The 17898-nt window shown below is 37.0% G+C and overlaps 1 protein-coding gene across 19 annotated transcripts in view; it reads left to right on the top strand.

Moving 5' to 3' along the window:
- The window catches only part of DMD (dystrophin), a 1043395-nt gene that overhangs the window by 920066 nt on the left and 105431 nt on the right, over positions 1–17898 (top strand). For all 19 annotated transcript variants that reach the window (XM_052674157.1, XM_052674152.1, XM_052674148.1 and 16 more), the window contains 2 exons: positions 526–604; positions 11137–11197. In XM_052674157.1, the coding sequence (XP_052530117.1) occupies positions 526–604; positions 11137–11197 (140 nt within the window). The remainder of the gene's footprint in view (positions 1–525; positions 605–11136; positions 11198–17898) is intronic.

The following is a 17898-nucleotide window of genomic DNA, read 5'->3' as shown; positions in this document are numbered from 1 at the left end:
TGAAGGTGATAAAAAATAATAATAATAATAAATAGATAAATGTTTGCACACAGATGTGATTTGACTACCCTCAATTCAGCATTCTTCTAAAATATGTTTACTGTGTCCACATTAAAATAGATTACTTTTCACATGCTGATTTATAACATGTACCCTCAAGAAGTACCTGTGCACTAGGTTCAGTAAAAGTATTAACATCAAGAAATGTTTCTGACTTCAGTAATGGCAATCAACGGTCATATTCTTTGCAAGTGCATATACTCAGGCAAATTTGCTTACCTTTATTTATCATCCTGTTCATTTTTAACTTGTTTCAGCATCGATTTAAGTTAGGGGAAAAAAACCTCTTTTGACCTCCTTTCTTTTGAAAAAGGCACATTAAATCCCAGTTAATCCCTGATTTTTGCAGGAGCCTTCTTAATTTTAAACAGAATGTTCTCTAATGAAAAAAGTATCTGACTATAATTGCTACTTGTTACTTTTTTGCAGAAAGTCATGGGTTTTTTTTTCCTCTTCTCTTCACAGGTGGCCATTGATGAGCGCATCAGGCAACTGCATGAAGCTCACAGGGATTTTGGCCCTACTTCCCAGCATTTTCTTACCAGTGAGTAATTTTCCATTTTTCTTGCTCAGCTTGCACACTCAATTAACTGTAGTTGTGTGCCAACCATAGTTGCTCTTAGTTTCTATTCTAGACCATATTAAAATGTTTTTCTTTTTTTATTGCTTTAAATAAGTTCACATAGTCCACAATAAAAGGAAAATGACTGCCAGTATCAGGTCTGTTTGCCCATGCATTTGTCATTGCCAGCCTGTTCTTCATTGTTTGACGATTCCCCTTTAGGACTAATGAAATAATGAAAAATGAAATAAATGAAATTGTAACCCAGAAAGGATTAAGAAAAAAAAAAAAAAAAAAAAAAAAAAAGAGAGGGAGAGAAAGTAATAATCAAATTTACTGTATCTGTTCAGGTTCAGAAGTATTCAGCTCCAAAAGGGACAAAATAAGGCAGGCAAGAAAAATACTTTGTCTATGGGCTTAGTAGGGTTTTATCACTTAGCAGAGTAGTAAGAGGATCAAAACCATAGTGAGAATGTTGGCAGAAGGTTTGCAGTTAAGTAAACATTTATAACTCTGCATAAAATATAAGTGCATTAGTTTTGCCAGTAACATTCCCACTCCACCTCCATTTGCACTCTTTCATCAAGATGTTTTGAAGTATGCTGAAAGGCAACTTGAAACACCTTCAAAGCTCTAAGGCAGCAACTAATATGAAGCTTTTCAAAGACCATGTCTTTTCTATTGTACTTCAATTAAAAAAAGTAAACAGTGAAACTTTATTTAAGAGATTATATCAGCAGACCAGAACACAGTCACGGGATAATGGTCTCCTCCATGCAGAGGGACAAGCTATCTAGACATCAGAAATGAATGTTGCTATTATTGTACAGCTACATTCACAGTGGGGAAGAGGACAAACTTTTCTACAGCTGATACTGCCTTGTAATTTTAATTGGTTAAACGTGTTTCCACCAGCCAGAGTGAGAAAGGCAATGGAGAAAAAAGAGACAGTGACAGTGGGATGAATGGCAAATGTTAAAAAAAGAGTCTGTCTTGTGCCATATACGCACAGTGGTTCAGCCTTGTATCCTTTTTTTTTTTTTTTTTTTTTTTTTTTTTTTAATCAGATGATGGGTCTGGGAAGAAAGAAGACCAATTTCTTTAGCCTCTTTTAATTTTTCAAAATTTGTTTTTATTAATTTTTAATCTCTGGTAATTAGTAATTTGCACAGTGTGCATAACTGCAAGTCAGATTTGCTAGGATGGAATGTGTGAGAGTTATAGGTGTACGACATGAATGCAATACGCAAAGAGATGCCTTTTTCTTATTTGACATACAGTTTGCTCCTCAGGAAAGAATATTCCTCAGAAATGAAAAATGTGGTGTACATTAACCAAGACTATGTTGCAATTTGCAAGAGAATAGAATGATCCAAACTATGTTATTGTACTGAACATCACAGAATTATTCTCTGTGCCACTGCTGAGTGCAGCTTGGCAACTTGAGCGACAGGTACCACTCTGCTGATAATGCAGATGAATTCAGAAGTGCACTAACCAGAGCCAGCAGACAAAATGAATATCATTCTGGTCACTTGTTGCCACTTGAGGATCGCTTTAGGAAATGGAGCCAGGGAAAGCATTCTGGCCTTGGAAACGGATAAATTACTGAGGGGAAAAAAAAAAAGAAAAGGCATATACATCCTGTGTATTTATTTGCTTCTCTCCCTCTTGTCTCAGCTGTTTGTGCAAGCATGTGCAAATACATATTCATAAATGTACCTGAAAAAGTTAGATATTAGTCACTTGAGATCGTAGAATCATGGAATTGTTTGTGTTGGAAGAGATCTTTAAGGTCATCTAGTTCCAGCCCCTCTGCTATAAGCAGGGATACCTTCCATTAGGCCAGGTTGCTCAAAGCCCCATCCAGCCTGGCCTTGAAATGCTGAAAGTATCCACCAAATCCTTGCCAAGTGTATGTGTTCAGTCACTAAAAACCACCAGTGTATCTGTTGGCCTCATGTTCTGTAAGAATCAAATACCCAAAGCATAAAGTTCCTCAGTATTATGCATTATTACCATGCTCGAGGGAAGTATGCCTTTACATGCTTTCCAGACAACTCTTCTACATTCCTGCACTGACAGAAGCAGATCTATTGAAGAAGTAGCTTTTTAAGAGAGGAAGTGCCAAGGTCTTTGCCATCTGGCATTAGTCTTATTTCTGCATCGGTGCTTTTAGGGATTGGTGACCTGAATGGGGCAGGTCAAATGAAGCTGGATCAATAGTCTTTCAGTGCAGTGATGATAAACATAGTCCATTTGGATCAGACTGTCAGTGGCCATAACATAGTCCATTTGGATCAGACTGTCAGTGGCCATAACTGTGAAAAGATGACCCATGGTAATTCTTATTGCTGGATTTATTCTGTATGCTCAACTCCCTGTTTTATATGTTCATACTCAGCATCAACTTTCCCTTTACCATACATACTATACATAGCATACTACATGGGTGTGAGTGATGACCTTTCAGCTGTGCTTATGTAATAAAAATTGGCCTCCTCCTTGGTACCTTGCTTCCTTCTTTAATAGTTTTGCAAAAAGATTGGTATCATAAGCAAGTTCATATTCTGTCAGTGACTTATACTTCTCTCCCACTTGGAAGAAATATTATACACACTATTAATTTGCAGTTATATTTTTTATAAATTTAAATGTAGAAATTACAACATCATTCGCTTGTTTTTGCTTGAAGCTGCATAAGGCAGTTAAAAATATGGCACAGAAGTAGTGGGGAGTTGTACAGGACTTACTTATCATATCATATGCAGGCAGGAAATCGAGTGGTAGTTGCCATTTCTAAGCACTTACAGCCTGTTCTGAGAGCTGTTCCTATAACTTTTCCTTATCGCTCTGCTGGCACGTGGATCTGTCCATTTCCAGGCCTCATGCACATTTTTGCTGGGCTCCTCAGGTCTCGATCTTCCAATCAGTCCTTCATGCTTCCCCAGCTCGTGCTGCACTCCACAAGTTTCCACAGAATGCCAGCTCTTCCCCATGTCTTCTTGACTACTTTGCTGAGGACTGAGGCTCTCAGCATTAGCAGGAATAGTTGTTAAGATACAACTGGTAAATGTATTACGTGTGCAAGACGTATCATGAATTTATAGTTTGTGGGTTTTGAAGGTTTTGCTGTTTAATTAGAATGATCTAAATTGGAATGGGAAAAAAATAGCAAAAAGAAAAAAAAAAATTTCCTATTAAAGAGAAACTGGTAAATATTTAGCAAAGTCATTAAAAAAAAAAAATAAAAAATCTGTGATTCCTTCATGGATGGTGGTGCTTAATTTGGAAGCTATATACAGAAACTGAAGCATGAAAAAGAATACTTACAACCCTACTTTGAGTGCAGATTTCAAAAGAATGCCAACTCCAGAGTTCTTAATTACTTTTCTGGAATAATTTTACTTTTTTGACTACTGCTTTGTTTGTATCTGCGATGCTGCCTCTGGCAAAGAATGGGGTTCATTGTTTCTTGTTGGAGAACCCACCTATATTATCAAAACAATGTTTTTTGAGATTCAGTAAGTGAGAGGTACAATTTATAACAGATGGCTTTAAATATCACTTCCCATGCTAGTCAGACTTCCATCAGTCCCTTTTGTAATGTGGTAGCTCACTCATGTGGATCATTTTTGAGCACTAAAAAATAGAAGATACTGCATCTTTTAAAGGCATAAGCAAGCCTCATAATTTACTGTCCAATGTGAGATCATCTGTTAGCATGTGCAGTGTGTCAATGAATGGCTCCACGAGCAGTGCTCAGATATAACTGGTAGGTACCTCTGGGCTCAACTAGCAGATCCCAGGTGCTGTTTGTGCTTCCCAGGCACCTTCAGGCTTCTAAGCAATAACAGCACTGATTTCAATGTGAAGTGAAGCAGCTATAGCAGTTTTCTTTCAGAAACAGAAAGACTGGGAAAGGTGGAGTCAACAGTTTGCATGACAAGCTCATGCAGTCATTGTTTTTTGTTTAGAAGTGAAAAATATGACCATAGGAGTGGGCTGTATAGCCTAGGACTCTTTCTCTGAATATGCGGCTCAGATCTCTATTTTTCTCTTCCACATCTGGGCCTTTGTATAATTTTTCTGTTATTTAGGCCACTCTTGTGAGAAACCCTGGATTTCTCAGAGTGCTGAGTGAGTGCTTAGATTGCTATGTGAAGCAAAGATGAGTGAACCTCTCTCTTGCATAGGCAACATGACTGTAAAATGGCAAGTCTTGCTAATTAAGAGATCTGACTCTAAAAATGACAGGGTTCCAGGACTCTTAAGACATTCTTCCCATCCACCTGAGAGATCATTTTCCAGTGTGAACAGCACTATCTTTGCCTTTTATTTCTCATTGCATATATTATCTTACATTGTCTTCCAAATATCACTTCTTACATGCAGACATCAAAGACCATGTCCATTCATCCATGTCTGTGGGATGTATGATTTCATACTTTCAGAAATCACAGTGAATGCTTTGAATAGAAAATATTACCAAGGAATAATAAAAAGATGGAGGATAAGGTGTCTCAGAAGAATCAGCCAAACTCTGAGAACTCTCTGGAAGCACAGAGGTTTTGTAATAGCATTTGAATGTGGTCAAGCTAGCTAAAGGATCCTGACTGCTTTTTTTTCTACTTTTGTCTAAATACAAAGTGACTGCATGTGCTTCTGTTGAAAATTTGAGTACTGACCATTCCTTATCATCTCTTATGGTATCTTATATGACCCAATATCCACTATAATTCATTGGAATACAAATTTCTGAACAAAATGATAAAGTCAGTTCTCAAAAAATGATGTTCTCCCATTCTGTTCACCTGGAAGCACACATTTTTCCCTTGAAATTAATATCCTGTATTTCTGATAAAAATGTTTCTAAGAAAAAAGCACCGTAAAATGGAAACTATAAGTAATTCATTCTAAATCTTTATTTGTTGTTTTTCCTTTGCCACCACTTCAGAATACTGCATGGTATTAATTTTAAAACAATGTTTTTTTTTGTTATCTGGAAAATTCCTGATCCATTTTTTGTAGCATCCCTATTAAGTTCTTTATTTTATTCTTGGATAGCAAATAGTTCAATATGCTGCAGTAGTAAATAATCTGCAAGTAATCCAATTTATTCTTCACTCTTAAATCAATATAAGACTCAAAAGTTGGGTAGCCTTTTGTGTACTGGATGACATACTATGTTGCTAGGGCAAAATTTCCCCCGCAACATACTTTTTCATATTTTTGGAGTAATGTTGGATCTGTGATTCCTAAAAGAAATCTTTGTATTTTATACTGACAAGTTTAACTCTGATGCATTTAGCTGTGTGCCCATGTTGTCATGAGTTGTAGGTTGTATTAAGTTTAGAGCACTCTTTTAGTCCTCAAATTCCTGGATTGTGGCGCAATAGAGATTTTCTGTCTTTATATACAGCAGAATTTTTTCTGGTATATTTTGCTATATGGAGTATTTAGCAAAGATTTATTTTTGTTTTCAATGGATTCCACTTGCAGTAAAGTCACCAACAACATGATAAGCCAATTTTAAAGGTTTTGAGTGCAACAGCCACTGTTAATGACATGAAGTTTCTGTAACTTGGGATATGTGGATCAATGCAGACTATATTGCTCTGATGTTATTTCATGCCGTATTTCTTTATTAAACAAGTAGATGCTTGTATTTTTGTCATTTTACAGTAGTGTGGCATTTAAGAAAAAAGAGAATTAGATTTTATATTTTGCATTACAAGTGGCCTTTGGAAGCTTCTGGAAATACTATATGTGATGTAAGGCATGCAGTATTTAGTTTGCATCATACAAAGTTGACCCTAGGCTGCAGGTAGGAAGTAAGTTGGCCACAAGGATTCCAGCAGGGAATACAGGAGGGAAAGCCTCTTTTATAAATCATTTAAAACAAATTAATACTGTCTCTGACTTCATGATGAATGTTTTCATGACTAATAATTCCTTCTTCAAACTGATTGGATGTGTTCAGAAAATAATGTATTCCTTATATGCCTGCACGTGTTTTGCAGCAACAGCACTGCAAGCTTTGCAGGGAAGTAAGGGGTGTTCGCTTGGATTTAAGAATTGCAGAGTGCAAACTGAGAAGTAGCTGTCACTGAAATGCCTGGGAGTCATCCACGTGTGCAGTACGGCAAGCTGGAACTTAGAGCAGAATAGACCCCATGCTGTGTAGCTCTTATGAAAGGCAGGTTTTGACTGATGTTTCTGCCTTGTAACTTCTAAATTGTGCAGTCACTGCGTTCCGAGTTCAGTTTCTCAGCTATGTAGTGCAACAGCAGGTCTCAGTGCTACACAACACAATCTGATTGTTCCCTTATTTCCCTTGGTACAATAATAAATGCACATAATTTAGAAATCAGTTCACTATACATCTGGAATAAAATAATATTTAACAGATGTATGCTGATGTTTGTTGGAGAGGACGTCGAAGAGCTCATAGATGATGCAAACCCTTGCATTATGCCATTGTCACATGGGGATACCTATTGGGCACACATCCCCCAGTGTGTATCAGGAACTGATTATGGAGGAGAAAGATTGATTTAGTGTATGCACTCAAGAAGAGAAGCATAAGCTCTTTGAAGTCTGTAGAGCACAACAGTTTATCTTTTATAATGGTCTCATTTTAAAATAATTGGGATAGCATTCAATGCATCTTCTTTGAAGGAGAGAAGTACCTTACACACACGAACTTCTGGTTATTAGGAAGGCAAAACCTCTGCAGACCCAAAGACTGTCTTACTGTTCTGTTGTTCCTGCCTGCCTTTATCTGAAGTTGCCAATTCCATAACTAGCTGCAGTAGAAATAATGGGTACGAAAACACATTTTATGTGTAGAAATAAAACAAGCTCTTAGCTCTATGTTTGCATAAAGATCATCCCAGGTAGAAAAATAGCAGTTGCACAGGTAGAGCTAGGCTGAGGAAGCAAATTATTAGTGTTAATAAAACATGAATGTAATTAAGTACCTTGTGTTCCAGCTAGAGTGGTCACCAAGCAGGTAGCACAGGTCTTGGCTGTGAACAGATGGATGAGCTCCACTTTAAATATTATGAAAATTAAATGCATATATAATTAATATAATAAATTTGTAAGAAAAAAATAATTGATAAGTTATACATAACACTGCATGGAGTATATGTTAGTATATGTTAGAAGTAGGTATAGTATATGTTACTAGGAAGTATGACTTCATGACTTCTGTCCTAAAATTGTTTCCCAGTGCTTTAGCTCCACAAGTGATGGCTAAGACTCAAGATTTTTCTCATACTTAAAACTGAAAGTATAAAGTTGTCCCACTGTATGGTCAATAGAGCTGTGGGCTCATTGCATAAGTAAAGTCTACTGTGAGTAATTTGTAACAGTGGATATACTAAATTAACCCTTTGAATAGCTGAAGGAGGGATAGTTTACTATTAATCAACATACATGTGTTTCTTGTGATGTTTGTTGTGTTAAGGGAAATATTAAGTAGACTAGTTTTACAATATAAGCACATATTTTAGTGTTATTCTTTAATATAGTTAATATTTCATTCAGATGCCCACACAGATTAAAACACAGCTGAGGTTCTTAGAGCCAGCACATTACTGTTTCATTATGCATTCTGCAAACAAACAAAGTTGTAGGCTTACCACTAAGTACCATGCTTACTTATGCTCAACAACAGGTGAAGCAAGTCTTAGAAATGAGCACACCAACAGGAAACATAAAACTCTCAAATTAGGTAACCATAAAGATGAATAAAAATAAAATAAAGTATGGGGAAATTCACTCTTAAAATGTCTTGTATTTTGTTATAGCACTCAATTTCAGTGGACATCATTGAAAGTAGCTGGGTGTATCATAATGGATTCCTACACTGTGGAAGCTAGAACAATAAAACACTTTTGAATTACTCATGGCTAAGAGGAAAATGTCTGCTTCTTCAGTGCACGGATACTACAGCATCATAGAGAAAAGTGTTTGCCAGCAAGTGTGTTTAGTTGGACAAGTAAAATGCTTGTAACCAGGAATTACAGATACATGTCCATTACCTGCGCTAGCTTTGTAATGGGTACTAAATCCATACTGGTAACCAGCGATAAGAAACAGCTGCTCTCAGCTTCTGGGCTTCTGCCAAAAATGAAATGATTATTCTCTCAGCATAGCTGTGAAAAGTACCGCATATTTTGTCAACTCAAATTTAGGCAAGGCTGGAATCATCCAGGAGAGCAAAAGTGTATTATAGACAGCTTCACAGCAATCTCTTGAAGGAACACTAAATCCAATTATGCAGAACATCACAGAATTTTATTATTCCTTAGAGCACTTCGTTCTCATGAAGGCAAGTATTTGTTCCTCTTTCAAAGTATCCAGAACACTATCATATGTAAGATTTTGTGATAAGTTATGACTGCTAAGCTCTTACGCAGATTAATTCAGAAACAACAGAAAAAGCACACCTTCCAAAAATATATGTGGCAATCTGTTGTTTGGGTGTTTAATTAAAAAAAAAAACAACTTAGAGTGGCAGAACTGTAGCCTGGTGATATTCACATTGTTATGAGAGAGTTATGTAAGAAATACAATGCACAGTGTACAAGCTTGGAAAAAAAAAAGTCAGTGTCTGTCCCAAGAAGGAATGTTTTACTATCTCTAATTGATGTGTGCATTTGTGTATTGGTATTGGAAAATGTGCAGTGCTTTTGTATGTGTGGGTTATGACACATCAATGGCATTAATGCACTCTTTTTCCATGGGAGCTGTCATTATAATTCACTCCGCATTCCTGATGCACTTCAAGAGTTATCTATTTTCACGGTTCATGCCATCAAAATTTAATTTCTCCTTTCTTTCATAAAAAGTGCAGAACCATGCAAGTAATGGGAAAGCAATGTATTCAGCTGAGCTGCAGATGGTTTGTTGGGGGTTAAAGTCAATGACCACAGGACCTACTAACATGCTACAGCACGCATTTCATAGGCCACCAATAATCTGAACCACAATCACCAAATTTGGATTTCTTCCAGACATATTCCTTCCTTGTCCTAGCTTCTCAGCATCATCTGCAGTGCACACAAAAGCCACTGTCCCACTGCCCAAGCTGCACCCTGCTACCTTATCCTTTCCAGCACATCTGAAATGGGTCCAGCTCACTTCACGCTGCCTTGCTTCACCTCACCAGGGTCCTCCTTCCAGTCCTCCTCCAGAATCCACATGTATTCACATTTATCAAAATATCAGAACTTGCCAATGGAGTTACTTTTATAAGAAAGTCTCACATCTTTCCTCCAACTCCAGTCTGTCAGCTGGGGAGGAGAGTGGATTTCACTCTGCAGATTGACTCCTATGTGGTTAACAGTTCTGGTACAAATATATAAAGTGGTTCTTCTGATGCGTAGAGATTTGTTGACTTTCTTAAAGTACCTGCAGCTTGGGAATGTCGTTATTGAAGTGTCTGCTTTAAAGGAGAAAGAAAAGATTGCACGAGGTGATCCTGAGTTGAATGCATGAGATGATTCTTTTCCTGCGTGAACAGCAGGGGTCACTAAAAAGAAGGATTACAGTGGAGAAAGCAAACAGCCATTTTTTTTTTCCAGCTAGATCACTTTTCATGTAAAGGAATCACTATATTGGAAAAGAAAATCTCTTGTCCTACAGTTCTTGATGGATAAAAACCTCTTAAACAAACAAACAAAGAAGCAACCTAGCATTCAGGCTGTGGCATAAATTATCAGATGCCTCTAACAAAATCTAATTATTTAAAACTATTTTGTCAACAATTCATTATATATATGACTTTGTTAAAAAAATATTTTCATTATATTGTAAGATGTTGACGTTTAACACTGTGATAGCCAATACTGAGTAATGTTATTTCCTCTCTGATTCTTGTGCCCACACTGTTACTTTTTTTCATTACTTGCTGTTATTGGAAGTCAATAAAGCACAGTTAGTCATGCGGAGACATAAAAATGAAGTTGTTCTGCACTTAGAACAAGTCAACAGGAGAATAAACAAAATGCTCAGAGGGTATGTCAGCTTAGCTTCACTCAGCATGAAGTGTAAACAAGTGTGTAACTTTGTTCTTAGATGGATGTAAGGAGCTAATCACACAAGAAAAGAAATTGGAGAAAACTCAGCCAAGCACACTGGCAGAAGGAAGCCTATAGGAGAGCACACCACAGAGATAGGTCACCTGCTCTGCTTTATATCTGTTCTTGAACTTTAGTAGCCAAGGAGTTTTTTGTATTTATCTTTGCAGCTGAATGAGTTCAATTTCACTCAGATTAGCCCAGAAATTTCAGAACAGCGGGTTAATCCTTCCTGCCTTCATGGGCAACTGAGCAAACAGACCAATATCAGTGTGGCCAAGTGTAAAATTGTAATTCTAGAGATTAATGTTGTCTTTCCTGTTTGCTTTGAACTTGACCCCCATGTTTTTCTTCTAGGTATGTTTGTAGGTATGTATGTGTGTATGCAGTTATTTATTTATTTGTTTCTTTGTTGGTTAACAGCTTCTGTCCAAGGCCCCTGGGAGAGGGCAATCTCGCCAAACAAAGTGCCCTATTACATCAAGTGAGTATAAAGAGTAATTAATTCTAGCTATTTACATTTGGTGTTAAGAGGAACGTTGGACATTTTCTTATACTATCATGAACTGCTCCTATGTTGTCTAAGTGGGAAGAAAAAAGTGTGCAATCAATTTCACAGAAATATGCCAGTTATTTAAAAATACTGTAGGATGTGCTGATTTATTTGTTGCTCGGTGTTATGCCTCCATAAGTTACCTGCAAAATAGGTAGAGCTTTAGGGTATCTGGATTATATTTGAGTTTGTTCCATTGTGCACTGAAAAATATGTATGGCAGGTTTTGCCAAAGCAGACAAAACAACAACAAAAAAATCAGAGTTGCAGTTGTGAATGTGATGCACTATCTTTTTAATCTTGCAATGCAAATACTTTATACAATGAATTCTTAAAAGGGGAGTGTTTAGTTGAATCTGTTGCTGAGAGACAAAAATAGTCCCTATAAGCTGTTCTTCCTGAGTTTAGTTTCCACCTTCAGACAGTTTGTTGTATGAGGTATGTATATATAAAGAAGGAGAGAAAACTTTTAAAGTCCAACTGCTTGGACACCCTGTTTCTAGTGCCATACAGCCCCATTTCACAGCAAATACAAAAATGCTTTTAATGCATTTTCCTTCTTTCTTCAGTTACTTATTATTTGCAATATGTGCGTTGAACTATTTATGCATAGCTTCTGGAGGAAATGGGTGATGGAATGTCTGTGATAAAGACTGTAGTACAAGTGACTGAAACATGTATGTCATTTAATAGCATGTTCACATGCTTTCTCGTTGCCTTCCCAGTACACTTTGGCTTAAAGTTCAAAGAGGGTTGATTTAGGTTAGATATAAGGTGAGAATGGTGAGGCACTGGAACAAATTGACCAGAACTGCAGTTGATGCCCTGTCCCTGGAGACTCTCAAGGCCAGGCTGGATCAGGCCCTCGGCAACCTGATCCAGCTGTAGTGTCCCTGTTCACTGTAGGGGAGTTAGACTAGATGACCTTCAGAGGTCCCTTCCAACTCTAAGGATTCTGTGATTCTATTCTATGATTTTATACTTTCAAAGCTCAGCCACTGTCACTCAACTATTTGGCTGCTTTGGTCCTTTGGTCACACCAGCAGCTTCAGAAATAACCTTTATATGTGAAGAACCCCAAGTCTGTTGTGCAATGCAGTGTTGTATCTAGTTGTACCTTGTTCAGGTTGGTTTGCTATTGCTGTGTGATTTTCCTGATGTACTTGGAGATGGAACACTGTGATGTTATTTGGCTACAAATAATGGAACAAGTGCAAGGAAACTGAGAGCTCTGTCAAAATGAGGAGAGAGGATAGTCAGTGGGGGGAAAGTGCTGAAAAGCAGGAGTTTCTGGCAGACAGGAGTCAGTTTGTGGCACCACAATGAAGGAAAAGATCCTCCTTTTCTCTGTCCCGTGACATGACTTGCCATTACCGTGCGATATGCCCAGGCAATTCTTAAGTGTAGGCATTACATATGTTTCATGCTGCTCTTCCCAACTCTTTATGTGCTACTCGCATCCAGCAGCCATGGGTAACTGGGCTGGGTTGGTTGTTCATGATAAAATGATCATTGATGATTACTCCTTAGTAGTTTTTCTCTGTCAAGTTTCCATTTCATCTTCTGTTCCAGGCTATTTACAAGTTCAAAGGAAAATGTTTATTTCGTTCACTTTAGAAAATGTCTTATTAGCCATGAGTTGTAGCACTACTATTTTAAATTTGGCTACAACTTTATAGAAATACTGTTGTTGAGATGAGAAATAAATTGGTCAAGTTTTAATGAATCTTAGTTAGTTGTTACACCTATTCCCTTCTCCAGTTGACCTCATCCATTCTCATCACTCATCACTTTATGATTGAACACAACTACACAAATTCCCATGTACCAATGTATCCAGTGTCCTAATGTACCATAAAATTGTACAATCCCATGTACCATTTTAGCTATTAAACTTAGCATATTCTTTTTTATTCTTTGAACTACTACTTCTCTACTGTGAACCCTCTAGCAGCTTCCATGAAGATGGAGCAGTTTTGGGTAGCATTCTCTTAATGCTTATATAATCTTCTTTCTGTCATCAGTGTAAACGAATGCTGATACACATTTCATTATTTTTCATTTTATGTTTTTCCCTTGATGCTTAACTGTTTTATCTCATCATTTTCACATTTGCAATGACACAGCCTTTGCTAAGTCAGGCAGTACTTAATGTTAAAACCCTCAGCAGCGATATTTACTTACTGCTTGGTGTGTTCAGGCTTTTCAATTTCCCTCGTTAAAATTTAATTTTTATACAGCTGATTAATCTTTCCTCTAAAGCTATTATTTCAAAAATTCCTTCGTAAGATTATTCACACCGGTATTTCTTCTCTAAATCGTGTTGGTGTAGGCATCATTGCCATTGCAAATATAATTATCAACAATGTACAACCTGTTTCAGGTATTCCGAGTCATTTCATAGTTTCTTGGCCTACTGTCAGACTCATGAAAATTGCAGCAGAGTGTTGCAACAGCTGTTGCATTCTTCCATCTTTTTCATGTGGTTTGGTCCCAGTGGGAATGATGAGCCAGGACAGCAAATCAACTTCACCCCTTTCTTCCTCAGTGTTCTGAGAAACGAAACTTCATTCAAGGACAGCAGAGGTATCTTGGCCTCCAGAATACCAAGTGGACATTCCTATCTAGAATGTTTGGTGCTACTGAGGAAATAATCCCTCCCTTTTACCTCTGAATTAAAACACGCAAAATTTCTCTAAAACATGTTTTATCAACTGCTTTTCTTCATGGGTTTGTTTTTTGTTTTTATTTTTATTATTATTTTTTTTTCCTTCAATATATTCCTTATGTCTAGTGCAGTATTTAAAGATTTTATGAGCTTGAAAAAGGAGAGGAAGATAAAAATATCAGTTCTGTTCTTTGAGGCCTTGGTCCTATCCTTATTTGAGGGTGACCTGGAAAATGGGAAAGCAGAAGTAGGCAGAGTCATGTCTGTGCTCTTTAGCGATGTTTTAGTTATTCATTAAAATTTCTAAATTTAAGGTTTTAGGAGACAAAATATGCAATTACTGTTCATCAAAAATTTGAAAAGCAAGTGAAACAAATGTGCAGAACAAAGACTACTGCATGTGGTACCAAAAGATTTTTTTTTTAAAAAAAAGCTTGAATTCTAAAAAAAGGATGATAATGAAGGTAGGAAGACTGCAGATTTTAATTTCAGAATTTGGGAAAAATCATATCTTAGAAGAGCTACCCTTGTGATCGAAATATGTTATCCTCCAGACAAACATGGAGGAACAGCTGCAAAACAGGTAGATAGCAGAACCAAATGCCTGCTTTGGATTTTGCAACAGAAGCAGTTGCTCATCATCCAATTCTTCTCTAGTGACCATCCTCTTGGGGCACAAGGGGACATAAAATTCAGCTATACTCTGAATCTTGTTTTGTCTTGTGTATGGTTTAGTCCCGCTAAGTAAATAATGTAGCCATGATGCAGTCCTAAGAGACCTCTGTTGCCTTGGAGTGGGGAGGAGTAGTTGGACTGAAGTCTGCATTTACTTTATTTCCCCCCAAAACTCAGTATTCCTGCTGTCGTGATCTGTTGAAATTTAGTAGTTGTTGACTTCTTTATTTGTACTAATCTTTGACATTATTCTTCCACTGTATAGCTGACTTCCAGTTAATAGTGTCTGTCTTCTCTGCCCCTTGCTGTGCCCATTCTTTTGAAGGATTTAAAACGCTTCTGCAAAAATACAGTAGTCTTTCATCTCTGTACTTTTTCACAAAGGAAGCCTTCCAAGTTATTTCCCAGCCAAGCTTATTTTCTTACACAGATTATAGCAGTTCACTGAACTTTGTCCTGCTGAGGACAAAGCTGGATTCTCAGGAGCACAAATTTGGCTCCTTGAGAAGATCCACATGAGACTATCCATATAAACTTGCTATGCAGTGTACTAACTCTAAGACCAACACATCGCCACTTTCTGATCCTCTTCATGCTACATTTTCCTATGCGAGTATTTTACTTGCCTTAAATGTATCCGTTCATGACATATATTTTTGTTAGTTTTAAGTTCTGCAGTCTTACCGTACTCCACACAGGAGATGCAGCAGGCCAGTTCTATAAACATACTTCTTTATTGTCTTGCTTCTTAATCTCCCTTTTAATTGTTGTGTAACCATGCGGAGTTTCAGCACAGAAAAAATAAAATAAAAAATGCCAAGAGCCCAGAGTTTTCACTGTAAAAGCAGATTAAAGGCAAGATTCTTTCACTTTTTCTTTTTTTTTTTTCTTCAACTTAGACACAGCACAAATGAATCTATCTGAATTAAATTCCACTAAGATAAAATAAAGCATAGAGCTGCTGTAAAATCACTTGGGTTAATTGTTTCTCCTGCAGAATGTAGATAAGTACGACACAAAAGCAAGTAGGAAATGTCTGTCAGACAAAGCAGAGAGAGACATAGAACACCATCAATAAATAATGTATATTTACGTGTATGTAGCGAGTGAAGCTGTGCACAATCTATGCAAGCCAGGCATATGACTGACAGTTAACCTACCTAGCAAGTACCAAAAAATGTAATACTTTGACTTCTTAAAAACACAGCTATTCTGATCTTTTCATGTCTTTCATTTCTGAACTCTCAATTGCAAAATTGTAGCTATTGTGATGAAAAGAAACTGTCTCATACTTTCCAGTCTGTCTTAAAATTATCATGCTGTCTAGCATAAAACCGTCAGTTAAATATCTGTTGTTTCCTAGACACTTGTTCAAATGAAGCCTTCTTTTGTCATCTTTTGGACTGTGGGGCCTTGGCTCCAAACCTTGTCATGAAGTTTGAAACTGGGCTGTGAGTGAATGCAAAACCCCGAGCTTGTAGCCAAAGCCAAAGTGGAGGAGCTTCCTGTGGCACTTTTACAGCAATCAGAGACTGTGGTCTTGCTAATCTTACAGTGCTCATGCTGAAGTGGAAAGTAAAGTGCTTAAGATTTATTATCAGATGCATTCGGTATAAATTATTATGACTGTTTATGCTGTTGAGCATTACAGAGAAGAAGAAGAAAGTAAGGTTAATTTTTGTGCAGGTTAAATCTTAAAATGCCTTGTGAAGATAACACTCTTACTCTCCAGGAGTGAATTTGAATTTTCTGGCTTGTTTGCTCAATTTAGGAATGAGCTGGGTAAGAGAATTTTGGATGGCATCTGGCTTTCCAACTTAATTAAAAGGAAAGCATCAACATTTTAAATCCATTACATCCAGCTATTCATTTCTTTCCAGCTCTGATGCTAAGAGAGCAATAAATGAACTATTTTTATAGGTGCTAAGATGAAAAGTAAACTTTTCTTACTGTACAAGGAGTATCTTTATAGAGTAATACAATATAATTACATAATAGTGAAAGTATCATAGCTGAAATTGTTGCATTTATTGTAAGCTGAATGTGATTTTTTGCTTGTATTTTACTTTTTACTTCATTTTTCTTTGCTCCATTTTATTTCAGTTATTAAATACAGTTTCACTGTGTTATCCATCATCAAGAATAAAAAATTAACATAGCCCATATAATTTTGAAAGTGTTGAATGACATATATACAATATGGGCCTATTTTATACAGTACATGGCCCATCTTCCATAAAAAATAGATTTTACAGCTTCTCCTGATAGCTGAAATTTATTGTCATATACTTCAAGCCCATGTTTTAAACATTGCGTTCTTAATGAGCAGAATTCAAAAATAGGAATTATGTTCGATTTCCACTGGAATGCTTTGAACTTGAAAAGATTAGACATATTAAGGGAAAAAAATAGAAAGATTTGCCTGTCAGACTTTTCTTTTTTAAAGATCAATTACATACTTAATTTAGATGACAGACAAAGAGAAGACAGCTTCTGACAACTGTCCAATGAAATCTTCAAGGGAACGGGGAACAATATCTCAGATTTTTTACACATTCTTGTTATACTGAGAAGTTTCATAAGTCCTTTGTTGATTGTCAGTTTCTCCCCAATAGCACTTGCCATGTCTGTTGTTTGTATTGCCCTTGGTTCAGTCTCTCCTGATGCACAATGAACAGACTAAGTATTTCCTCATTCCACATGAGAAAAAATAGCATACCTGTAAGAGAGTCAGCAGTAAGTTGTTCCCTCTTTACTTACAGTGCTTTTTTGTCTTCTTCATGATCTCATCATTCTAATATATGGCAGGACTGTAATTGACATTTGTACATCCTATGTTTCAATACCAGTGTATTGTTATAAATACAATTGATGCATACAACACGTGTCTTTAATTGTACCTGCTGTGGATTCATGGCTCTGGCAGGCTGTTTGATGTTCTAGTGTTTTGCATGCAGGGCAAAGCAAAAGTCTAGCAAAGACCGAGCGCTGTATCTGAGCGCTATATCCTCCTGCTTTTCCTGTGGCTATATCAGGAAGAGGTCAGATTTTTTTCCTGGTTTGATTTCTTTTTGAGGATGAACTCAATGAAGCTGCTAAATCTCTCATGTGATTGATCCTTCTCTGACTGTCTGAGATGCCAGTTCTCCTATACACTGCAATAAGCTCCTGTATTTCAGAATATTCTCTGTCTCAACATATTTCTTGTCCCGGGTGACCTGTGTGGTCACTGAACCGTGACAATGGATTATGAACCTGTTTTCTCTCTATAGGACCCCTTTCAAGACTT

The sequence above is a fragment of the Tympanuchus pallidicinctus genome, unplaced genomic scaffold, assembly GCF_026119805.1.
Source record: "Tympanuchus pallidicinctus isolate F22 unplaced genomic scaffold, pur_lepc_1.0 scaffold14, whole genome shotgun sequence".
Classification (NCBI taxonomy): Eukaryota; Metazoa; Chordata; class Aves; order Galliformes; family Phasianidae; genus Tympanuchus; species Tympanuchus pallidicinctus.
Note: the sequence above shows the minus strand (reverse complement) of the source record. Positions and strands in the feature narration are given on the sequence as shown.